General features: G+C 39.8%; 1 protein-coding gene across 7 annotated transcripts in view; it reads right to left on the reverse strand.

Annotated features, from left to right (window-relative positions):
• The window catches only part of PTBP3 (polypyrimidine tract binding protein 3), a 92,331-nt gene extending 69,303 nt beyond the window's left edge, over positions 1-23,028 (reverse strand). For 2 of the 7 annotated variants that reach the window (XM_054726922.1, XM_054726919.1), the window contains exons 1-3: positions 22,809-22,867; positions 19,444-19,477; positions 749-833 (exon numbers count right to left, since the gene is read on the reverse strand). In XM_054726922.1, the coding sequence (XP_054582897.1) occupies positions 749-833; positions 19,444-19,477; positions 22,809-22,816 (127 nt within the window). In that variant the 5' untranslated portion in view covers positions 22,817-22,867. Of the gene's footprint in view, positions 1-748; positions 834-19,443; positions 19,478-22,038; positions 22,061-22,808 lie in introns of those variants that run through there. The other 5 variants (XM_054726921.1, XM_054726920.1, XM_008141794.3 and 2 more) reach the window with 5 other exon arrangements.
• Between the last annotated feature and the right edge of the window lie 490 nt (positions 23,029-23,518).

Raw genomic sequence — 23,518 nt, forward strand, 5'->3', positions numbered from 1 at the left:
TAAATCAAGTGGTATCTTAAGGGATGTGAATTATGTTTCAATTTTTTAAAAAAATATATATTTTTTATTGATAATATTATAGATATCTCCCATTTTTTCTTCCCTTCACCCCCCTTCCCAGTTCCTCCCCTCCCCAAAAGGTATGTTTCAATATTTAAAAATCATGTTGTCATCTTAAAATTTTAACACTTCTATTCTAAATCCATCATCATTCAATACTACAAGAGTTTGAACCTAGTTCTTTTACTCAATTGTGAAGGGCCACCAACTTATTGATAGTTTTATCACAACTGTGTAGCACACAGAATATCAAACTAAAAAGGAATTATCAAATTAAACCCAAATTAATCCTTAAAATTTACAAGAACTATAACTCTTAATTTCATGTATATGAACTTTACTGCAATAAATTTTAGTTTTTGTTATACATAAACTAGAGGCTCAGTGCACGAAATTTGTGCACGGGTAGGGTCCCTAGGCCTGGCCAGCAACCAGGGCCGATTGGGGCCTTCCTTTGTTCTGTGCTGCCCCCTGATTTTCAGTGCACATCATAGCGAGCGATCAAACTCCTGGTCTCCTGGTCGAACTCCCGAGGGGATACTTTGCATATTAGTCTTTATATATATAGAAAGTACTACTTCAACATGTTTATAAAATGAGCAAAATAAGAACACTGTAAAAAATTGGGGAGGAAACCCATGGAGAAAAAAACATTTCAGATTTCGAAAAAAAGAGAAAGAAAACTCACCATACACACCTATAGAAGGACTAGAATTGTTCATGGTAAAAGGTCCGTTAATGATGCCAGAAGAAAGAAGCTCATCAGATCCCCGCTGAAAAGCAAGAGTAATGTTCTGTTAATAAAACAAATCTCAAATAACGATCCATATTTACTACTAAAAACATAAAAGTCAGTATATTACTTCACCAGAATATCAAGGCATTTAAGGGGAAGTACTCAAGAATCACAAAAACTAAAGGTTGGAAGTGAACTTTATAGAAAAGAAAAATTACTGAATATCTACATGACAGTTATTAAAAAACAGAATGGCCATCACTTAACTGGAGGCATAATCCTGAACCTTTTTTGATTAAACCCAATCCTCTGTGACATGCTACATTTGAAGTACCAGAAACCATATTTAGGATTTGCATCCTGACACTGCTTCTGTAGTATATTTTTAATTACACTTAGTACATTAAGCATATTTAGTGTATTAAGTATGTTAAGTTTTTGTAATATATGTGCATGCAAATATTTTGTGCAGTACTCCCTATGAATTCTAGTTTTTTGATACCTTCTTTTTTAGGTTGAACACGAAGATGTAATTTCTTTCTATATTGGCCAAGTCCTTTTATTCACTGCTTATTTTTTCCATCCATTAATCTTTAAAATTATCTTTAATGTGTACTATTTCTTAAACTTCTATCTAAATAAATACTCTATTTTTCAGGTCAGAGTTTTGACCAATTCCAAACCTAAATGGTCAATGCCAAAGGAAAAGTCAGACAGACTTTTCATTATAACCCTAAGGTCTATTACCAAGATTTAAGTTTCCATTTAAGAACGATAATAAATACTATGCACAGCCCTAGCCAGTTTCGCTCAGTGGACAGAACGTTGGTCCGCAGACTGAAAGGTCCAGGGTTCAATTTCGGTCAAGGGCATGTACCTCAGCTGCAGGTGGCAACCAATCGATGTGTTTCTCTCACATTGATGTTTCTCTCTCTTTCCACCTCCCTTCCCTTCTCTCTAAAAATCAATGGAAAAATATCCTTAGGTCAGGATTAACAACAACAACAAAAATAGTGTGCACAGTGTTAAAATTAACCTATTTAAAATGTTACTATTTGCTTAAGTTGGTCAATTTTTAATAACAAATATTTTGGTCTATTAGATGATAAAACTTAATCCCCAAACTATCCTACAAATATTAGAGTAGCAATAGTGCCACAACAGATATTTAATGTTTAGATGTAGGTACCTCTTCTGCAAGGAACAACTTCAGTCTTTGCTGAAGAAAGGCAAACTACTAATGTTTTTGTTTAATAGAAATACAATTATTTAAACAATTTCTGTACTACACATCTAGAAATTATTCCCTTTGGTTCTTTCACCAGAAGTTTATAGAGACAGCTTGGGACAAGAGAAAGAAATTAAGTAAGCTTGTAAGATGAAATAAAACTGAAACTCTTAAATTTCAGAAAGATGGAAATTATAGCCTCACTTAAAGCATAGGTATTCCTGATAACATCGGAGAAATAGTGATATTGGTAGCCAAAGATAGTTGTTTACTGACTACCTACGGATATGGAAAGGTGAATTTTTGCAGTTTTAAATGTAGTAAAAATTTTAAACATGCCTAACATGTTTTTATATTAGGAAACAGATATACCTTCTATACATATGTGAATTTAGTATCAATGTTTCTATATGTAAATTGAGTTAATTTGATCTTAGAAACCACTTAGAGATCATTTTAGCTCTTTTCTAGACTTAAAGGAGTATGTTAAAATGTCAACTAAACAGTAATTCTAGGTGGTTTACAAATTGAAGTGTAAAAAGCAAAATAATAAAGACTCTAAAAAATAATGAAAATAGCTATCTTCATAATATTAGAGTAGGGAAAGATTTATTAAACAAGAAACAAAAACACAATTATAAAGGAAAATATCAGTAAACTAGACAACAATGAAATTCAGAATTTCATTTACAATAATATACAAATATTGAATCATTATATTGTATACCTAATCTGAAACTAAAATGTCAAATACATCTCAACTTTAAAACATTTTATTTAACAAAAGACATCATTAGCAGATTAAAAAGGCAAGTCATAGAGAATAAATATCTTCACTATATATAACCAACAAAAGATTTATATCCACAACTTACTAAGAAAAAGAAAAAAGGAGGAAAAACTCCCCACAAGGAATTAATAAGAAACAGTCAAGAATAACAGAACATGACAAGAAAATTGAACAAGCACCTCAGAAATAAGATGGTAGACTTTATTACTATTCCAGAGTATTTGTGCCCTCTGCTTTTTCTGTGAAAAAACTATTCATCCCCAACCATGGCCATGTGACTTTTAATGCCTCCTGCGAAAGGAGGACACCTCCCTGGTCTACTGACACTGAGTATGGTTTTAAGATATGCCTTGGCCTATGGAATATGAATGTACATGAACCTACACTAAATCCAAACAGAATCTTCGAAAGATAGTAGTAGTTTTCTACTAGTTTTTCCCCTTTCCCTCTGAAACAAGAATATATCCTAAACAGGGGCTGCTCTTTCAGCATGATTCCTAGAACAAAAACATGTATAGCTACGTAAGGACCACCAACATAGTAAGTAAATAAGTGTATTTTTCTCAGCCACATTGAAATGACTAATACCATATCCAAAAACGTATACCAAAAAAATGCCTAACCTCTTTGGTCATCAGGGAAATGCAAGTTTAAACCACAATGAAATAATAGGATATTAAAAGACTGAAATATCAAGTGTTGATAAAAATGTAAAGCGACAGAACTATTGCATATTGCTAGAGGGAGTGTAAACTGGGACAACTTTGGAAAAATGACCCAATCTACTAAATTTTATTATATGAATATCCTAGGATCCCTATGCATTTTTTGTACTCCTATGGATACACATAAGAGATTGCCTGCTTATGTGCACATAAACATCTGACAATGTTCTCAGCAGCATTATTTCTACTAGCCAACTGGAAACAACCTAATGGCATGAAGTATAAAATAGGTGAATAAATTTTTGTAAAGTATTCAACAATTTATAGCAATTAGAATGAACTACTGTTGCTCTACACAATAACATAAATGCATCTAACAAACATAAAAGTCACAAAAGAATGCCCAGCCGGCATGGCTCAGTGATTGAGCATCGACCTATGTATGAACCAGGAGGTCAGGGCACATGCCCAAGTTGCAGGCTCGATCCCCAGTGGGGGGGCATGCAGGAGGCAGCCAATCAATGATACGCTCTCATCACTGATGTTTCTCTCTCTCTCTCTCTCCTCTCCCTCCCTCCCTCAAATGATTAAAAATATATATTTTTAAAAAGGAATGCATGCTATTATTGCATTTAAAGAGAGTTCAAAAATATAGCCAAAACTAAATTATACATCTAAACTATATATCTAAATGCAAAAGATGGAAGTTGTACACCTTCCTCACACCACATACAAAAATTAACTCAAAAAAGTTTATACCTAAATGTAAAACTATAAAACTCTCAGAAGGAAACACAGAGGTAAATGTTCATGGATTTGGGTTGCAGAAATGGTTTTTTAACACCAAAAGCACAAGTGACAAAGGAAAAAAAGATAAACAGATAAATTATACTTCATAAAAAATAAAATCTATTGTACTGCAAAGGATGCCATCAAGAAAATTAAAAGATAAGCCAGATATTTAGAGAAGATATTTGCAAATCTTGTAACTTACAAGGGACTAGTATTCAGAACATATAAATTCTTGAAACTCAATAATTAAGACAACCCAATTTTTAAAAAGGCAACGATTTGAACAGATATTTCTCCAAAACAAGATGTACAAATGACCAATAAGCATATTAAAAGATGCTCAGCATCATTAGTCATTAAAGGATATGCAAATTAAAACCACAAAAAGATCACTTCAAATGAAAATTAAGATCATGATAGCACCATATCACCACATACTTAATCAATTAAAATTAAAAATGACTATCAAATGTAGGCAAGGATGTGCAAGAAACTGGATCTCTCATGTATTACTGATAGGAATGGAAAATAACACTGGAAACAGTTTCATGGTTTTTAAAAAAACTAAACTACAGTATGCTGTACACCTGAAACTAATACAAAATAATATTGAATGTAAACTGCAATTGAAATTTAAAAAAACAAAAACAAAACCTAATCGTACATATCAATATCAAAAGATCATATGCTCAAAACAAAAACATGTTCTATGACTGCATTTATATAACATTCTCAAAATGATAAATTATAGATAATAAACAGACCAATGGTTGCCAAAGGGCAGAGATGGTTGTGGGAAGAATGGGTATATGATTATAAAAGGGTACCATTAGGGAGATATTTGTGGTAATGAATTAGTTCTATATCTTAATTGTGATGACAGTTACATGAATCTACACAAGCAATGAGATGAAACAGAACTATGCAAAGGCACTGAATCAATGTCAATATGATTGTTTTGATAGTGTATTATAATTAAGACTAGTGGCCCGGTGCATGAAATTCGTGCATGGCAGGGGGTTCCCTCAGCCCAGCCTGTACCCTCTCCAATCGGGGACCCCTTGGGGGATGTCCAACTGCCAGTTCAGGCCCGATCCCACAGGGGGGATCCCTCTCACAATCTGGGACCACTGGCTCCTAACCACTCACCTGCCTGCCTGCCTGATCGCCCCTAGCTGCCTCTGCCTGCCTGCCTGATTGCCCTAACCTCTCTGCCTATCTGCCTGATTGCCCCTAACCTCTCTGCCTGCCTGCCTGATTTCCCCTAACCTCTCTGCCTGCCTGCCTGCCTGCTTGCCCCTAACTGCCCTCCCCTGCCAGCCTGATCTAGCCCCCAACTGCTCTCCCCCGCCAGCCTGATCTTGCTCCCAACTGCCTCTGCCTGCCTGATCCCCCTAACTGCTCTTCCCTTGCTGGCCTGATCACCCCTAACTGCCCTCCACTGCTGGCCTGATCTCACCCCCAACTGCCCTCCTCTGACAGCCAATTTGGTTCTGATTGGTCAGTTTCTATGCCAGTCAGCATCTCCAGGTCTATCTCCGGGCCTGAGCAGAGAGGTGGGGCTGATTAGCAGCCTCCGCTGAGGCCTGGAGAGAAACAGAGGTGTGGCTGCTGACGAAGCACGGAGAGAAAGAGAGAGGCAACGGCTGATCAACAGCTGCCATGGAGGCTTCGGATCAGACCCTGCCTCTCTCTTCGGGCCTCTCCGGGCCTGATCCGCAGCCCCCTCGGCAGTCAGTGCTGGGTCGCCGTGCCCGCACCGGCGACAGTCAGTGCTGGGTCACCACGGCAATCCAGCATTGACTCCAGGACTGACTTCTAGTCGGTCAAGCCTTCGGTCATTTTGCACGTTATGGACCCTGGGTTTTTATATATTAGGATGTAACCATTTTAATTGGGGGAAATGGTGAAGAGTACACAATACTTCCCTATATAGTATCTTTACAACATGCTGTGAAACTCTTATTTTTTCAAAATAAAAGTTAAAAAACAACAACAACAACAACACACACACACACACACACACACACACACACACACACACACACACAAAACTATGATGGGATAGATCATTCTGAGCCAGAGGATTCCTTGAGAGATTTCTTGCTAACCTAGAACAGTCATTACCAACACCTATGTTCAACCCTCAAGAGCAGAAAAGATTGATCAAGCTGTCAAATACCAAAGTTCATTCTCAGAGCTCATCCCTATCTTACACTATCACCTCTCACTGTCCTTCTATACAATGGTGGTCCAGAAGGCATCCCTTCATAGATAAGCAAAAAGTGTCTGAAAGGTAATTTTCCATTATAGTACAGGAAGAGCAATGCAGACCTAGGTAAAGTTAAGTACCTCTCTCCTAAGTCTGCTGTAAGAGATCATGGTTTAAGAGATGGAAAATAAGCAGAATGAAAGCATTAAAAAAAAAAAAGAAAGAAAAAATCTTGTTGGATGAGTGACTGTAGATGACCAAGAGAAGGAAATTGCTAAAAAGAGAGAGAGAAAAAAAACTGTACCACAGGTCAACAAATTACCATTATATAAAAGGCTTTAACAAGCCAAATAATAAAGACATCATGGGGGTGGGGGTGAGAGGGAAAGTGCATGAACAATGCTAGGTCAACAGTCTCCTTAGAAACATGTCGTAAATTTACACAAGTACAGCAGTTGTTCTGTGGACATGTTAGCTCTCTGGCTAAATCAACACACCAATCAGCTTCACTGCCTCAAGTATCAATTATTGAAGCTCTCTCCTGCTGAAGAATAATTAAATATACAGGGCCAACAAAGCAAAGGAATACTGTAATTAAGCAGCACAAATAAAGCATTTCATTATCAAATTTGATGGGAAGTGGTTTTATTTAACATTAAAGTGAGATTATTAATATGATAAAAGGCAAGCCACACAACTGAGAAATAGCCACTAAAATAACATGTAAGAAAGATTCTGAAAATAAACCATTAACTCATGGTTAAATTTCAGATCATACCTAAAATGGACATAAAACTCAAGAATACGATAATTTGTCTTAGTCTATCAAGATACTGTAAGTATAAAAAAGAGATTATCAAAAATACTTCACAATTTTTTTTTTCCAAATAGATTTTTATTGAGTTCAGAGAGGAAGGTAGAGGGAGACAGAGAGAGAAATATCAATGATGAGAGAGAATCACTGATCAGCTACCTCCTGCACGCCCCCTACCAGGGGTCAAGCCTGCAACCCGGGCATGTACCTTTGACTGGAATCGAACCAGGGACCCTTCAGTCCGCAGGCCGACGCTCTAGCCACTGAGCCAAACCAGCTAGGGCAATACTTCACAATCCTATATAATAAAAGGCTAATATGCAAATAGACCGAATGGTGGAATGACCAGTCGCTATGATGTGCACTGACCACCAGGGGGCAGACACTCAACACAGGAGCTGCCCCCTGGTGGTCAGTGCACTCCTACAGGGGAAGCACTGCTTAGCCAGAAGCCGGACTCACAGCTGGCAAGCACAGTGGCAGTGGTGGGAGCCTCTCCTGCCTCCGCCATAGCACTAAGGATGTCCGACTAACAGCTTAGGCCCACTCCTACAGGGAACAGGCCTAAGCCGTCAGTCGGACATCCCCCTAGGGCTCCTGGACTGCTAGAGGGTGCAGGTCAGGCTGAGGAACCCTCCCGAGTGCATGAATCTCATGCACTGGGCCTCTAGTTTTCCATGATCCTATAACTATCATTTTTTAAAAGAAAAGTATCTTAAATACTGAAATTTAAACCAAGATAGTTTGCCCCTTTATAATTCTAGCAGATAGTCTAGTGAACCTTTGTGAACACTTCCAGAACAGAAAACATGTTCATCCTGCTGTTAACTATGTTTTTCCATAAACAGAAATAAAAATGATACTACACAGTTTCACCATACTATATACACTTGTTGATTATGGTCTCCTAATTATTCACCTTTATATCCTCCTCTACAGAACCTACTACAATGTTTTCTATGTAATCAATGTTCAAAGGGTTCTTTTGCTTAAAAAATAAATAACTATAGCCCAGCCAGCATGGCTCACTGGTGAAGCATTGACATATGAACCAGGAGGTTGCGGTTCAATTCCCCATCAGGGTACATTCCCAGATTGCAGGGCAAGAGGCATCAAGTCAATGATTCTCTCATCATTGATGTTTCTATCTCTCTCTCCCTCCCCCTCCTCTCTGAAATCAATAAAAATTAAAAAAAAAAAAAACACTATAAAGCTAAGGGAATAAACCAGGGTGCAAAAAAATAGAGCATAGGCTTTAGAAACAAACATTTATTTCAATCTAGCCCCATCACTTATTACCTGCTTGCCCTAGGGAATTAGATTAGATATCCTGCAAAATTGGTCTAATGTTATAATAGACCAGAGGCCCGATGCACGAAAATCATGCAAGAGTAGACCTTCCTTCCCCTGGCTGCCAGCACCAGATTCCCTCTGGCACCAGGGATCCAGGCTTCCCTCCGGCCACCAGCAGGCACCCAGGACCTGGGCTTTCCTCCAGCTGCTGGCAGGCACCTGGGACCCAGGCTTCCCTCGCAGCCCCAGCTTCGTCCAGAAGGACATCTGAAAGGATGTCCAGTCTAATTAGCATATTACGCTTTTATTATTATAGATATGCAGAGTTTCCTTTTAAAATAACTTCTTGTATACTGATACCTAGCAGGATACGGATAAAATCCGCCCCCCCTTTTTTTTAATCTGGAGGGGAGCTGGTGAACAGAATGTTGATGTTCTGTCTACTTATTCTATGAATAACTGAGAAAGGTGTTGAAACCTATGACTAATTATTTATTTGGCTATTTCTTCTTTCACCCAAGAAAGAATGTCTTATTTTCTTAAGCAAAAGTCCTTTCTTGAATGACAAATTCTGAAATCTCAGGAGTGCTAACTTAGTCTAAAAGGTTGATTCTCTTCAGCTACTACTGCTCCTTGGCTGTTGATGCTATTGCTCCAACATGTCATCACTAGCAGTATAGCTGCTGAATGAAGTTCCGATCTGCAAAAGTGACTGAGTAGAAAACCAGTTAATCTGCCAGTATTTCATCTGCATGTAAAGAAGAAAACTCTCCTCTCCTGTTAGTCCCAGCTACTCTGGCTCCTAACCTCCCAAAGTTATAGAGCTCTCATATTCTGTATACATTCATTTATTCTCTCCCTCTCTCCACCGCTTCACATGCACAGACACATCCCCGACTGCCCAAATCATAACAAACATGTTAGTGTCAGTGACTAGAATTAGTCTAAAGACCACCACCAGGTTCAATAATATTCTAAAAAGCACTCTCGGAACCTAGCATATAGTTGTGTTCTAAGACTTATTACAGTGGAAGGATACAAAGCTAAATCAGTAAAAAGAGAAAGGCATATGGGGGAAGTCAGAGGAAACCAGGTATAAGCTTCAAAGAGTTCTCTCCCAGTGAACATGGGATACACTTAATTCCTCCAGCAATGACTTGTGATAACACATGTGGAAATGGTATCTACTAGAAAAGGTCATTGGAGACTCACTGCCCAGGGTTTTTATTGGGGGCTGGTCACATAAGACACTCCCTGCCAAGCATGTACCAAATTTCCAGACTCCTAGAAAGAAAGTATAAACCACACTATTTACACAGTCTAGGCACAATGAGCCACTCTTACTTATCATTGTAAGAAACTGTATTCCAACCAAGGGCCAACATTGCAAAGTTAAAAGCAGTTTTTCTAAGGAGAGTCTCCAGCCTGATACATTAACTATTTTCTGCACTTGCCAAGCTCAAATGGCTAAGCTAGTCTTTATTTACTTACTTATTTATTTTTTGCAGCTCTCTGGTAAGATTGGAACCTAGACACACTTGTTTAGTTAAGATTCCATTTCCACAGCCATGCTGTTGCTGGTGCTGCTGCATTAGCAAAGAATTCGAAAGAGTGAAACACTGGAGGCTCCCTGCTGCTCCAGAAGATCAGAGATAGGACACAGTGCTGCAAGGTTAAATGGCACAGCTTCAGGAGTCACACCACACCTTCAGGATTCAAATCCTGGCTCTACTTCTTACTATGTGATGGATAAGTCACTTGCTATCTTTGTCTCGCAGTTTCCACATCTGAAATGGGAAAAATACAAACATCTTCTCATAGTGTTGTTGTGAGGATTCCAGGCAACGATATACATAAAGGACTTAACATAGATTATTATTTAAAAGGAAGTTTCCCCTCTCTGTCTAGTGTTCTCTCTCAGGTGAACTGACAGAATAAGCAGTTTTATACCCAAGGTCATGATGCTACATTAGCAACAGCTAAAGTACCAGAGTATATCATCAATTAACAAGTGGAGAAAATAAACTTTATAATTAACTGTTATTTGGACAACTGGGTAGCCATTTGGAAAAATATACAGTTGACTCCATTTCTCACACCACACACTAGGATAAAACCCAAATAAATCAAGATCTAAATGAGACTGAAATCTTAGAGGGAAGGCGGGGGTGGGTGGGAACAGAAAAACCAAATAACTTGTATGCATATATGCATAACCCATGGACACAAGACAATAGGGTGGTGGAAGCGGGGGTGGGGGGGTGGGGGGTGGGGGTGGAAGATAGCAGCGGGCAATAAGGGGCCAGTGGGAGAAAAAGGGACCTATGTAATACTTTCAACAATAAAGATTAAAAACAAAAGACCTATATGTGAAAAATAATCATACAAGTATTAAGAAAACATCAGTGAGTTCCTTCATAACCTTGAATGGGAGAGCATGTGACTCTAAATCTAGAGCTATACTACTACTACTAAACTCAATTATCCAAAAATCAAACACCTACATGGCAGAACATTTCATAAGCAAGTCAAATGACATACTGGGGAAAATATCTGCAATTCACTATAGAGGCAAACTTTCCCTCCCTAATTTATAAAAAGCTTCTAAAAGCTGAAAAGAAAAAGACAGCCAACAGAAAAATAAAAAATAAGAACCTACATCCCAAAGACAAGAAATTAAAAATATCCTTTAAAGATATAAAAATATGCTCTATATCACCCATAAAAAAAAAAAAAAAGCAACTAAAATGAGATAGCATTTCTCACCAATAAGCCTGGAAGAAAAACAAAAGTTCAACAGGACAATCTTGACAAAAACTGTGCTGCGCAAAATAGTACTAACCTAGTGGAGGTATATCTGTCATTGTTTACCTAGAAACACCTTTAATCTTTGATATAGCAATCCCATGCTGGGACTCTACTTCCCAAATACACCAACATATATGTAAAATGACAGATGAACACGATTATTCATAAGAAACTTTATTAGAATACTGGAAATAATAATTTAAGAGCCCATCAATAGAGGAACTAATAAATAACTTCGTTAACCACAAAATATTTTGCAGCTGTTAAAAATTAGAATGGGGGTATTTTGAGGAAGATTCCTTATGTGTTAGTGAAAAATATCCAAATGTAGACCAGTATAAATATGCTGCCTTTTGTATTAGAATTGGAAGAAAAAATATGTATATTTGCCTTAAAAAGGTACTAGACAGGTAAACAAAAAAGTAAAGGTAAGCAAAAAAACTGATTAAAATTGCTACCTGTGGGAATAACACTAGAAACAAAAGTTCTCTATATACACAGTTAAACTTACTTTTTGTTGAATTACTTCTGTTCTTTTAACTTACTTATTAATTTAATTTTTATTTTTATCAAATACACATACTATAGCACATCAAATGTTACAAAGGAGTTTATTTGATAAAAGCAAGTCTCTCCACTCATATCCAAATCTTTACACAATCTTAATTATCCAATGGTTATCTCCATAACCCAAATATATGCGTATAACACTACTTCTGGGTTATCAACTTTAAAAATAAACTAATCTCTAGTGTGAAAACTTTAAAACTTATCTTACACTTCCTTTTTTCTGTCCTCTCTGTTTGAAATATGTGCTAGTAATTTTAATTCTTCTGTGAGTACTAGAGTCCTGGTGCATGAAATTCATGTGGGGGGATGCGGGTGGTCCTCAGCCCAGCCTGCACCCTCTCGCAATCCGAGACCTCTCGGGTAGGGTCCCTAGGCCTGGCTGGGGATCAGGGCCTATCAGGGCTTTCCTTCCCCAGGCTGCTGGCAGCTGGCCCTACCCCTGCCGCTGTCACTGCTTGCCATCTGTGTGGTGCTACCCCCTCGCCCCACTCCCCCCATCACCGGTCACCCACAGAGGGATGACAGGCTTGGAGTGCAATCGCTTGGCTGGCCTGGGCCTCCCTCTGAGGGGCAATCATTGGTGGCCCTTCACACAGGCCAGTGTCACTGGCTGGTGGCCTGGGCCTCCCTCTGTGGGGCAACTGATTGTGGGGCCCCCAGACTGATCACCCAGCAGAGGGAGGCCCCACCCACCTGACACAGCACCACCAGCCAGGTGGCCTGGGCCTCCCTCCGTGGCCACCAGCCGGGAGTCCCTGGCCACCCGCCGCAGTGCTGCAGGCCAGGTAGCCTGGGCCTCCCTCTTTGGGGCAATCAATTGGGGGGGCTCCGCGATCAATCACCCAGTAGAGGGAGGCCCTGACCACCTGGCCAGGGTTCCACGATCTATCACCACGCAGAGGGTGGCCTGGGCCTCCCTCTTTGGGGCAATCGCGGAGCCCCCCTGACCGATCAACCTGCAGGCTGGTGGCCTGGGCCTCCCTCTTTGGGGCAATCGATCACAGAGCCCCGCATGGATCACCTCGCAGAGGCAATCATGGGGTGATGGCAGGGCCCCCTGACCAATCGCATCGCACCCGCCTTGGCTTGCCTGGCACCAGTGCATGTCACAGCATGGTCATCCAGAAGGTCGTCGGACAATCGTTCTGCTGTTCGGTCAATTTGCATATTATGCTTTTATTTATTATAAACCTTTGAACTTTAAATACTATACTTACAGTTTATTGCTTATTTTGTCAATATGAAATTATTTCTTGATTCTCCATTTTGAACGACAAAGCTATTAGTGCTAGTAATCTGTTCTCTGCCTTTGTCTCTCCTCCCTCTGTGATTTTATTTTTTTATGGTTATTACATTCTGCCCTGCAACAACAGTATTCTGGGCTTTGTCCATTTGTGTCCTGTCCAAAGGTTGACTCAAAGTGGAAAACTAATAAACATTTACATTGTTATCACTATGTAAGGAAATGCAACCCCGACATACTTCATTTTTTACTCTATGGTCTGTCACAGCCTTAGGCCCACTTGAAAAAGATTGTTCCTAGAATCAAGATCAAATGAATTCTTTCAATTTCTTTTATTTAATGTTTATATTGATTTTTAGAGAGGGAGAGGGAAACACTAATCAGCTGCCTCTTGCACACACCCCAATTGGGGACTGAACCTGTCACCTGGGCTTATGCCTGGATATAAAATCAAACCAATGAGTGACCTTTTGGGTGAATGAGATGAGGCTCAACAAACAGAGCCACCCTGGCCAGGGCTGTACTATATCCATGATTCCTTAACATCATGACACATTCTAATTTCGTTCCTAGTTAGACCATGATTTTCTTTTTTCAGTTTTGCTTTCCATGAGATTTCTAACGGCCGTTACTTTCCTCACACTATTGTCCTTTATTATGACATCAAATTTTACCCAAATCTTCATGACACCATTCATTCTATCTAGTCCCTATTTTTCTTCCCAAGATCTCCTTCCTAAAACCCTCTTTCCTCCTGTGTCAATCTAGAATGCTTTCTAGGCCTTCAGAAGAGCTGTTGAGTCATCTTTTCATTATTATTCTGGATTGGCTCAATTTTTTTTTCCCCACTTTTTTTTATTTAGGTATTATAGTTCTGTCTGTCTTGTTCTTAGTTCACAGGAGTACATCCTTAAAACAACTACCTAAATGATGGTAAACAGAAAGTAAACGTTCTAGGGCTATGCATGTCTAAAAATTCTATCTTCATAAATTACCTTCATAATTAATCATTTGACTTAGTAAATAATTCTGCCATAACCATCTGAGTGAGCTTGGAAGTAGATTTCGTCCCCAGAAGATGACAGCAACATCTACTAATACCTTGATAGCAGCCTTAGCCCCAGAGCCAGAGGACCCACCGATGGCAGGCCCATATTCCTGACTCACAGAAAACGTTAGCTAAATCTTAACAATAATAAATGTTGTTTTAGGCTGTAAAACAAAACAACAACAACAAAAATTCAAGTCAAGAAAAACAAATTAATGCCCTGACCCGTTTGGCTCAGTGGATAGAGCGTCGGACTGAGGGGTCCCAGGTTCGATTCCAGTCAAGGGCATGTACCTTGGTTGCGGGCACATCCCCAATGGGGGATGTGCAGGAGGCAGCTGAGAGATGTTTCTCTCTCATCGATGTTTCTAACTCTCTATCCCTCTCCCTCCCTCTCTGTAAAAAAATCAATAAAATATATATTTTTTAAAAAGAAAAAAAGAAAAACAAATTAAACCCAACATAAATAGGAAGGAAATAATAAAGAGTGAAACTGATTAAATAGAAGAATCAACCAATACAGAAGTAAAACCAAAAATTGGCTTTTAAAGAGATCAGTAATACTGAAAAGCCTCTAGCTAGAACCAATGGGTGGGGGAGCGGGGGGAGGGAACTACACACATTACCAATGTCAGGACTAAAAATATAGAATCATTCCAGATCAAAGGGAAATTAAAAATAAGGAAATATTGTGAACAACTTTATGCCCATAACAACTTAGCTAAAATATACAAATCATGAAAGATCCAAATTCAACGTCCATTCATGATACCCAAAAATAACAAATGAGATATAGAAAAGAATTTTCTGAACCTGAAAAAAGGCATCTAAGAAAAATGTACAACTAACAAAGACTACTTTCCCTTCAAAGCAGGAATGAGATTAAGGATGTTATCATCTCTATCAGCATTATACTGGAGGTCCTAAATAGTACATTAAGGCAAGAAATAAAATAACTCATTCAGATTGATAGGAAGAAATAAAATAATATTCATAGATGCATGATCATGTACATAAAAATTCTAAGAAATTAAGAAAACTAATGACATAGCTATATCATAAGTTACAAAGTCAATATGCAATGTATTTTACATATTGACAATAAAATACCAGTTACATTAGTGAAGAAAAATGGGATACATTTTTGTGTGCCCACCACCCAAAGGTTAACTTTCGGTGGTGGGCACAGAGTGCAATATACAGATCTTGTATTGAGATGTAAACTTGAAACATATATGATCCTATTAACCAATGTCACCCCAATAAATTTTAAACTTATTTAAAGCATATTCAAATTTCAGGAAACTAAAAACAAAGAGAAAAGTCTTGGGGGAAAAACCACTGTATCTATAGAGGAATATAGATAAGAATTATAAATGTTTCTCTCTCATCAGGAACCATACAAGCAGGAAGAAAGTGGAGTGAAATATTTCAAGTTAATCTTAAGGGAGAACAAAACAAAAACACCCACCAACCTAGAATCTATATAAAAAGTATCCTTCAAACAAAAGCAGATCCAGAGACAGGGAAGCATCTATCAGACTGTCAAACCTCAGAGGGAAGATAGGGGAGAGATCAACCAAAGGACTTGTATGCATGCATATAAGCCTAACCAATGGACACAGACAACAGGGGGGTGGGGGCATGAGTGGGGCGGCGGGGGTGGGTGGGGGGGTTGGGAAGGTAATGGGGGATGAGGACAAATATGTAATACCTCAATCAATAAAGAAATTAAAATGAAAAAAAAGTAAAGGAGGAATAAAGCCTTTCTCAGACAAAAAACCAAGGGAATTTATTGTTAGTAGATTCTGCAAGACACGTTTTAAAAAATGCTTTGGAGAGAAGCAAAAGTATATAAATAAAAAACTTGGATCTACATGAGGAAAGAAAGACTGTTGGAGAAGAAATAAATGAAAGTAAAATAAATTATTTTATACTTATTCCTAAATGATCTAAAAGATAACTTCATGCCCTGACCGGTGTGGCTCAGTGGATAGAGCGTCGGCCTGCGGACTGAAGGGTCCCGGGTTCGATTCCGGTCAAGGGCATGTATCTTGGTTGCGGGCACATCCCCAGTAGGGGGCGTGCAGGAGGCAGCTGATCAATGTTTCTCTCTCATCGATGTTTCTAACTCTCTATCCCTCTCCCTTCCTCTCTGTAAAAAATCAATAAAATATATTTAAAAAAAAAAATAAATAAAAAAAATAAAAGATAACTTCATTTAATGCAATAATATTAACAATGTATTAGGTGATTATTGCATATGATTAAGTGAAATGACGAATAACAATATCATAAAGGACAAGAAGAAGACATTGGAAATGCTCTAAAGTATTGTACCTACACTACACACAAAGCAATATAGTGTTTATTTCTTGAAAGTGGACTTAAATGAGTTATAAATGTATATTGCAACCACTAAAATGTAAAGCACTACCACTAAACAATGCTTAAAGGAAGTATAATTAATAAGCTAAGAGAGGATAAAAAATCATATACTCAATAAAAACCAGAAGGCAAAAAAATTAATAAGAGGAAGAAAATAAAAAACAAGTCAATAAATAGAAACAGTTATGTAAAAGGTAAATATTAATCCAACTAAATTAATCATACCCTGAAGCGTGGTCTACATATACCAACTAAAAGAGATTGTCAGAGTGACTTAGAAAAGACCTACCCTATATGTTATCTACAAGAAACCTACTTGAAAAGAATAGGCAAAAGACTTAACATTCACAGAAAAATGATAAGTGAATGGTTAATGATCACATGAAAGGGTACAAGCATGAAAGGTCAACGCAAATTCTAGTTACACCCACTAGAATGGCTAATGTAAAGACTGGCAATATCAAGTATGAGCAAGGATCCCAAACTCTTGACCCCTATGAAACAACATATGGAATCCTCTCTTGGCACCAGCTAAAACTATTTGTTTAGTCATTATATTCAGACAGCAAATAGAGGAAGATAAATAACCGACATTTTAAAGACTTATTTAAATTCACTAATTTTGGTTTATAGCCTATATAATAAAAGGTTAGTATGCAGATTGAACAGAACAACTGGTCGCTATGATGCGCACCGACCACCAGGGGGAAGATGCTCAATGCAGGAGCTGCCCCCTGGTGGTCAGTGCACTCCCACAGGGAGAGTGCCACTCAGCCAGAAGCCCTGAGCTGGGCTCACAGCTGGCAAGTGCAGAGGCAGTGGCGGGAGCCTCTCCCACCTCATGGCAGTCGGGCACTCCCTGAGGGCTTCTGGACTGCAAGAGGGCACAGGCTGGGCTGAGGGGACACCCCCCCCCCCGCCCCCCGCCCAGTGCACTAATTTTGTGTACCGGGCCTCTAGTAATCTAGATAAAATATGAGTCTTATTGGCCTATTACTTGGTAACTAAACTTTCTTTGACGGGAACCAAGGAAGAAGGACATCTTACGAGAAATCTCTCTATATATGAAATCTCTTGTATTCAAAGTACCATGCCTTAAACACAAATTTTCTGAACCTATTTAATAGTATTAAGGCTACAAAAGCAAAGACTGCCTAGTGAATCAACTAATCAACTTATCTTTTCTTCAGAGTAGGATCTGATCTTTGTTTTTAAAGTGCTTGCTGCAAAAAAGATAGTCAGAAATCCAAATCATGTATTCAAATCCAGTTCCTGTGCCTAACATTCAAATTTTTCTTCTAGTTATCATCAAAATATATTTTTTTCCACAAGAAAATAGGCATAACAATCCTTCAAGCATAATTCCTCAATCCAAAATGATTAAGTTTTTAAAATGCCTCATGTATTCATTTTTTACCAAACTCTAGAATCATAAGTTACATTTCTGATAAGACCAAAACAACATTCACTTTAAATACTCCTTCCTGCAGTTTCTAATCTCTATCATCCCCAAAGGAGAAAATGATTTAGGTATATCAGAAAAAAACAAGGGGGGCTGAGGGAAACATCCCCCCAAAAGAGGCTCCTCCGTTTATTTTCAAGTTATAAAATATGTTCAAAATTTGCCAAAGAAAGTAACTCCACCAACTTCGAAAGATAATATAAGCAATAGCTCCCAATTATGTAATCTTGGACATACTACTGTTAATCTCAAATGCTGTATGCTGTACTTACGCTTATTTTTTAAGGTTTTAAGGATATAAATGCCACCAACAGACCCAATAAATGCAAATGGGGGGAGTGTGGAAACTGCTAGTGAGAGTTGATCGTAAAAAGTAGTGTAACAATGTTATATAAAATACATATAATAAAACTATGAATTCTTTCTTTCTATTTTCTACACTGATCTGAACTGTAAGTGATTCTAGAACCAAGTTCTCAGCTATACCAAACACCAAACTGCTAAAGGTTACCTTAAAACGCCCATTTATATTGTAAAAGCCTCATGTTGTTGAACACTGCTTACTTGATTTATACTTTAGAATCAAATAAATGAGAAGACTTTGATAAAACTAAAATGACTTATAACTTAGAAGAAGCGTTACTGTGAAATATTAATTATCCAGCTCTCATGCTCTTCACCTTTAAGACAGAATCCTCAATCCTCATTATTGGCAGCTAATATAACTGGGGGGGGAGGGGGGTGAAGGTGAGAGCCAGGCTCTGGAGCCAGGAGGACATGGGTTTAAACTCTGGTGCACTATGCCTTGAATACAAATTTTCTGAACCTATTTTTTCATCTCTAAAATGGGAATATTAATACCTACCTTGAAGAACGGTTATAATAATTAGTGAAAATACATGTAAAGCAGCTGGCACATAGTATAAATTGAAGAAACTTCAGCTGCTGTTATAATTGTATTACTTATAAGCATACCCAAGAGAAGATACAAAAAAGGACACGATAGCAAAATAAATCTGAACCTAGGTTACATTTAACTGCTAAAACAAAACAAAATAAACACCCACTATGATGGTTCAAGTGAAACTTTGGGCTAAACTTTTTTTCACATTTTAGATACACAAGATAATATTGTGGCCTCTCTTAATAAATATGTAAAATCCAAAAATAGCTGTAAGAGCACTTAGTATGGAGCTACGTGAAAATAAGAGATTATTATCACACAGTAAAACATATCATTTTATGAATAGGTGAGCTGATTTCACCATTGGGGGAAAAAAATGCCAAAACTAAAATTTAAAAATGCTTATTAAAGGATAGTAAAAGATTCCTACCTTTAAACCGACTGCTATAAGATCTGTAACAACACTGTATGGAAAAAGTAAAAGAGAAAATGGAAAACAAAGTTAGAGAACAAGTTTTTAAAAGACAGATAATAAGATTAAAGAAAAAAAAAGAAAAGGCATTATAATAAAAATAACAAAAATAAGAATGCGATGAGTTGTGAAATGTTAATACAAAGAAAAGTGATGGGACAGCCTAGCAAAAGCATGATGTAAAAGCAAAGCTTCAATAGAAATGTAAGAAACAACTAATAAATCAAATTCTCTTTTAGTATTTAGGAGAGTATAGTTGTGCTTTAATAAAATGATTATGTTTATCCATTTACCTCTTTTTAATAAATCCAAACCAAAAATTAAAATCATCCAAGTTCATTCTCTTAAATCACTGGTATAAATGACCAGCCTAAAATTTTAAATGAAACAAAACCATAGAGTGGACTTACAGAAATAGTAGCTATTTTGCAAATTTGCATATACCACCCAAAGAGCTCACCAAAATTCAGCTAAGATAATCTCTCAGAACACATCAAATTTCAGATACCAAATTTTTCAAAGACTAGCTTTTAAATAAAATCTACCACATCAAATCTGTGTTGGAGGATCACTTTGTAAATTATATAATTGTCTAACCACTATGATATACATATGAAACAAATATAAAATTTTAAAAATAGTAAGTTAATTTAACTTAAAATAAATTGTATATTTAAATAAAAGTTAACTAGGAAAAAACTTTAAATATAAATTACCTCAAGAGGAAATGAACACACACACGTAGACACACACACACACACAAGACAGTGGGATTTGAGGAGGAACTAGAAAGATGTTGACTGGTGGTTTGTTGTTTTCTAACTACTCAAAATAATGAAAAAAGGATCTTTTTCAGGCTATGGGAAAATGTAGAAATGTAATTACCCTCCTGAAAGCCAAAATTCACTGTGTCAAAACCACATTCCTTAACACCAAGGTGTAAAAACCCCTATAAAGTTCTGCTGAACAAAAATCCATCTCTTCTAACTCCAAAGAAACTGTCTTCACGTAAGTTTGTCTACATATCCCTTAAAAGAAAACTGTAAGTTCTATATGTTGTTAATAGCCCATAATATCATCATTACTTAATAAAAGTAAACAAATTTATGACTCTGGACTGTTCAATGATGCAAATTCAATAGTTTTTTTTTTTTTTTTTTTTTTTTTTTAAATATATTTTATTGATTTTTCACAGAGAGGAAGGGAGAGGGATAGAAAGCTAGAAACATCGATGAGAGAGAAACATCGACCAGCTGCCTCCTGCACACCCCCCACCGGGGATGTGCCCGCAACCAAGGTACATGCCCTTGACCGGAATCGAACCTGGGACCCTTCAGTCCGCAGGCCGACGCTCTATCCACTGAGCCAAACCGGTTTCGGCCAAATTCAATAGTTTTAAACAATAACCATGTAGACTTATTTTTCCTTATAGACTTTTGAAACTTGAAATTCATTTGTCTAAATTTTAAATGTGGTAAGTAACTGATGTTTGTGCATAAAGAAAAAAAGACTATGTAATATACTGTGGTATTGGTCCTGTTACAAAGTAAATCATGCACCTACTTGATCTCCCAAATGAACTTACCTTTCAGTACCTTGTTGCCCTTAATTAAATCATTAAACTCCTTCTTAGCTCTAAAACCACATATAGAGTGAGCAGAACTTAAAACACTGTCCAAAATAGTAAGCTTGCACTTCATGTTGTCCAAGAATTTAACAGCCAAAATGCATAACCCAACAGTCCTCTATATTATCCTCTATTTTAAATTTTCCAATACAAAAAGCTAACCTACTTTCATATCTCAAGTCAAACCGTTTTTACAATTCACTATACATAATGAAATACTAATTTCACAGCCTTCCTAACTAAAACCAGTGGCATAATTACACAAAATAGCAAATTTTTGCACACATACAAAGTGTAATTGAATAAGGTGATGTGAAATGAATTTTCAACAAATCTCCCAGAGAAGCTTCAATTAAACAATAAAGTTTCCATCAAATACAAAATACTTGAAAGGACATCCAACCATAAATGAAATGTAAAACTGAACTTTAGTCTAATGTCTGTACAGTGTACAATATGCATTCAAATGAGTTAACCCAATATATCATTTAGACTTAATATTACGAAACTAGGATAAATGAAATCTAATGAAGGCAAAAATTATTGTAAGATCCCACCGTCTTTACACAGCATGACAACCATCATCGACTATATATGGCCACATGTACACGGCTTTTACTGTTTCAAACAAGTTCTACACATTCTACAACCGAGGGGTTTTACAGCAATCGTATCATCACAAGCACGTAAAAGTCCAAACAAAGCTTCGAATGCCTAAATGAGTGATCGGCAGGTGCTGATCGAGCTGGAAAATTTTAAAAAATTCTTGATGTACACGTACTACGACCTTCAATTCACCAAGATCCTAATCCAGTTGTTTCCTTAAAAATATTAAAATATCTGTCAGGTCCCACCCCATATCCCTGAATCCCCAGGAGAAACATTTATATCGGTAATTCTAAACCTTTTTTACTTTGATCACAGACCTCATTCACTTAGCGTTTGAAGGCTCCCCGGAAATTGCACTCATACAATATTTTGCATACATGGCAGGGAATTCACGAAGTTTCTCGGGGAGGGGGTGGGGGGGGGTGGGAGGAGGCGTCCACGGTTCTCCAAACGCCTGGTGTACAGCAATCGTCAACACAGCTCACAGCACGAGTCCGGGGACCTCGGCCGGCTCCCCCGCACGCCGAACCCCCGCGTGGGGCCCTGGCTTCGGGACCGGGTCGCCGCCCAGACGTGTACCGACGCGTGCCCTCGCCGTCCGCCTCTCCGCGGCCACTCGCCTCCCCGCCAGGGGAAGCTCCAGCGCTCGCCCCACCTCGCCGGTAAACAGCAACTCCCCGAGCGGGAGGGCGCCCGCCCCGAGCGCCGCCTCCGCCTCCCCCAGCGCCGCGCACCATTTTCCGAGAGGAAGTGTCGAGAGGCCGGGCAGGGCTCCCCGACCCTCGGCGCGGAGGCCGGCCCCCAAGCCCCGGCGGCTCCCCCGGGCTTCCCTCCACTTCCCGGTGTGAGGGGCGGATATTACGGGGGCGCCCCCAGGGGGGAAGGCGAGGCTGTGGCGGACCGCCCCTCCGCAATTCGAGCTCCCCTAGGAGGCGCCCGGAAGCCCGGCCGTCTGGGCTCGGCCGGGGCCGCTCCTCCGACCGCCGGTGCCGCACCCAGCTCGCCGGCCTCGGCGCGTCCGGACCTGAGCCGAAAGGAAGCGGGACAAGCGCAGCCCCGCACGACCGCCGCACCGCCGAGCACTTACCCATCCATGGCCCAGACGGGGGGAGCGCACCGTGCGGAGACTGCCGGGCTCACCGCGAGCGGAGGGAGGGAGCGGCGGCAGCAGGGCGGCTCCGGGGGACGGGCCAGCGGAGCCTGTCCACAGCCCCGGCGGTCGGAGGTGGAAGGAGAGTGGGAAACAGGGGCGGAAACCAGGGACGCTCCCGCCACCGCCGCGCCCCCGCCTTCCCCACCCCGCAAGCGCGTCCCCGCCTCGCCCCGCCCCGCCCCCTGGCGTGGACGCCCTCCCCTGGCCACGCCCCCTGCCGGCCTCCAGCCCGGCTCCAGGGCGCCCTCTGCCTGCGGGCTTCCGAAGACCCCGCCCCCCGCCCCTGGTCCCGGCGCGCGCGTGCGCCCCGCCCGCCGTCTCCCTCCCGTGTCCACGGGAGCGCGCGCCTTGTGCCTCCCGCTTGCCGCCCCGCCCTCCCGCCGGCTTCTCCGCGTTCGGCCGTCTGGCTTGGCTACCTCCCTCTACCGGCTGGGGAAGCCTTGGAACCCGACTCCGGAGAGTAGGTGAGACTGTCCCGCGAGAACCTCCGAACCGCGGTGTCATTATCCCGGGTGGGCGAGACTGTCGGTGGGTCGGCCCTGGCCGAGCTCGGAGGCCAGGCGTGGGCTGTGGTCCTCCGAGTCCCGGGCGCTGCAGTTCGAGGAAGCCCGGGCTCGGGGACCCCAGCGGGGGCTCAAGCCAGT

This window comes from Eptesicus fuscus, chromosome 15 (genome assembly GCF_027574615.1).
Source record: "Eptesicus fuscus isolate TK198812 chromosome 15, DD_ASM_mEF_20220401, whole genome shotgun sequence".
Classification (NCBI taxonomy): Eukaryota; Metazoa; Chordata; class Mammalia; order Chiroptera; family Vespertilionidae; genus Eptesicus; species Eptesicus fuscus.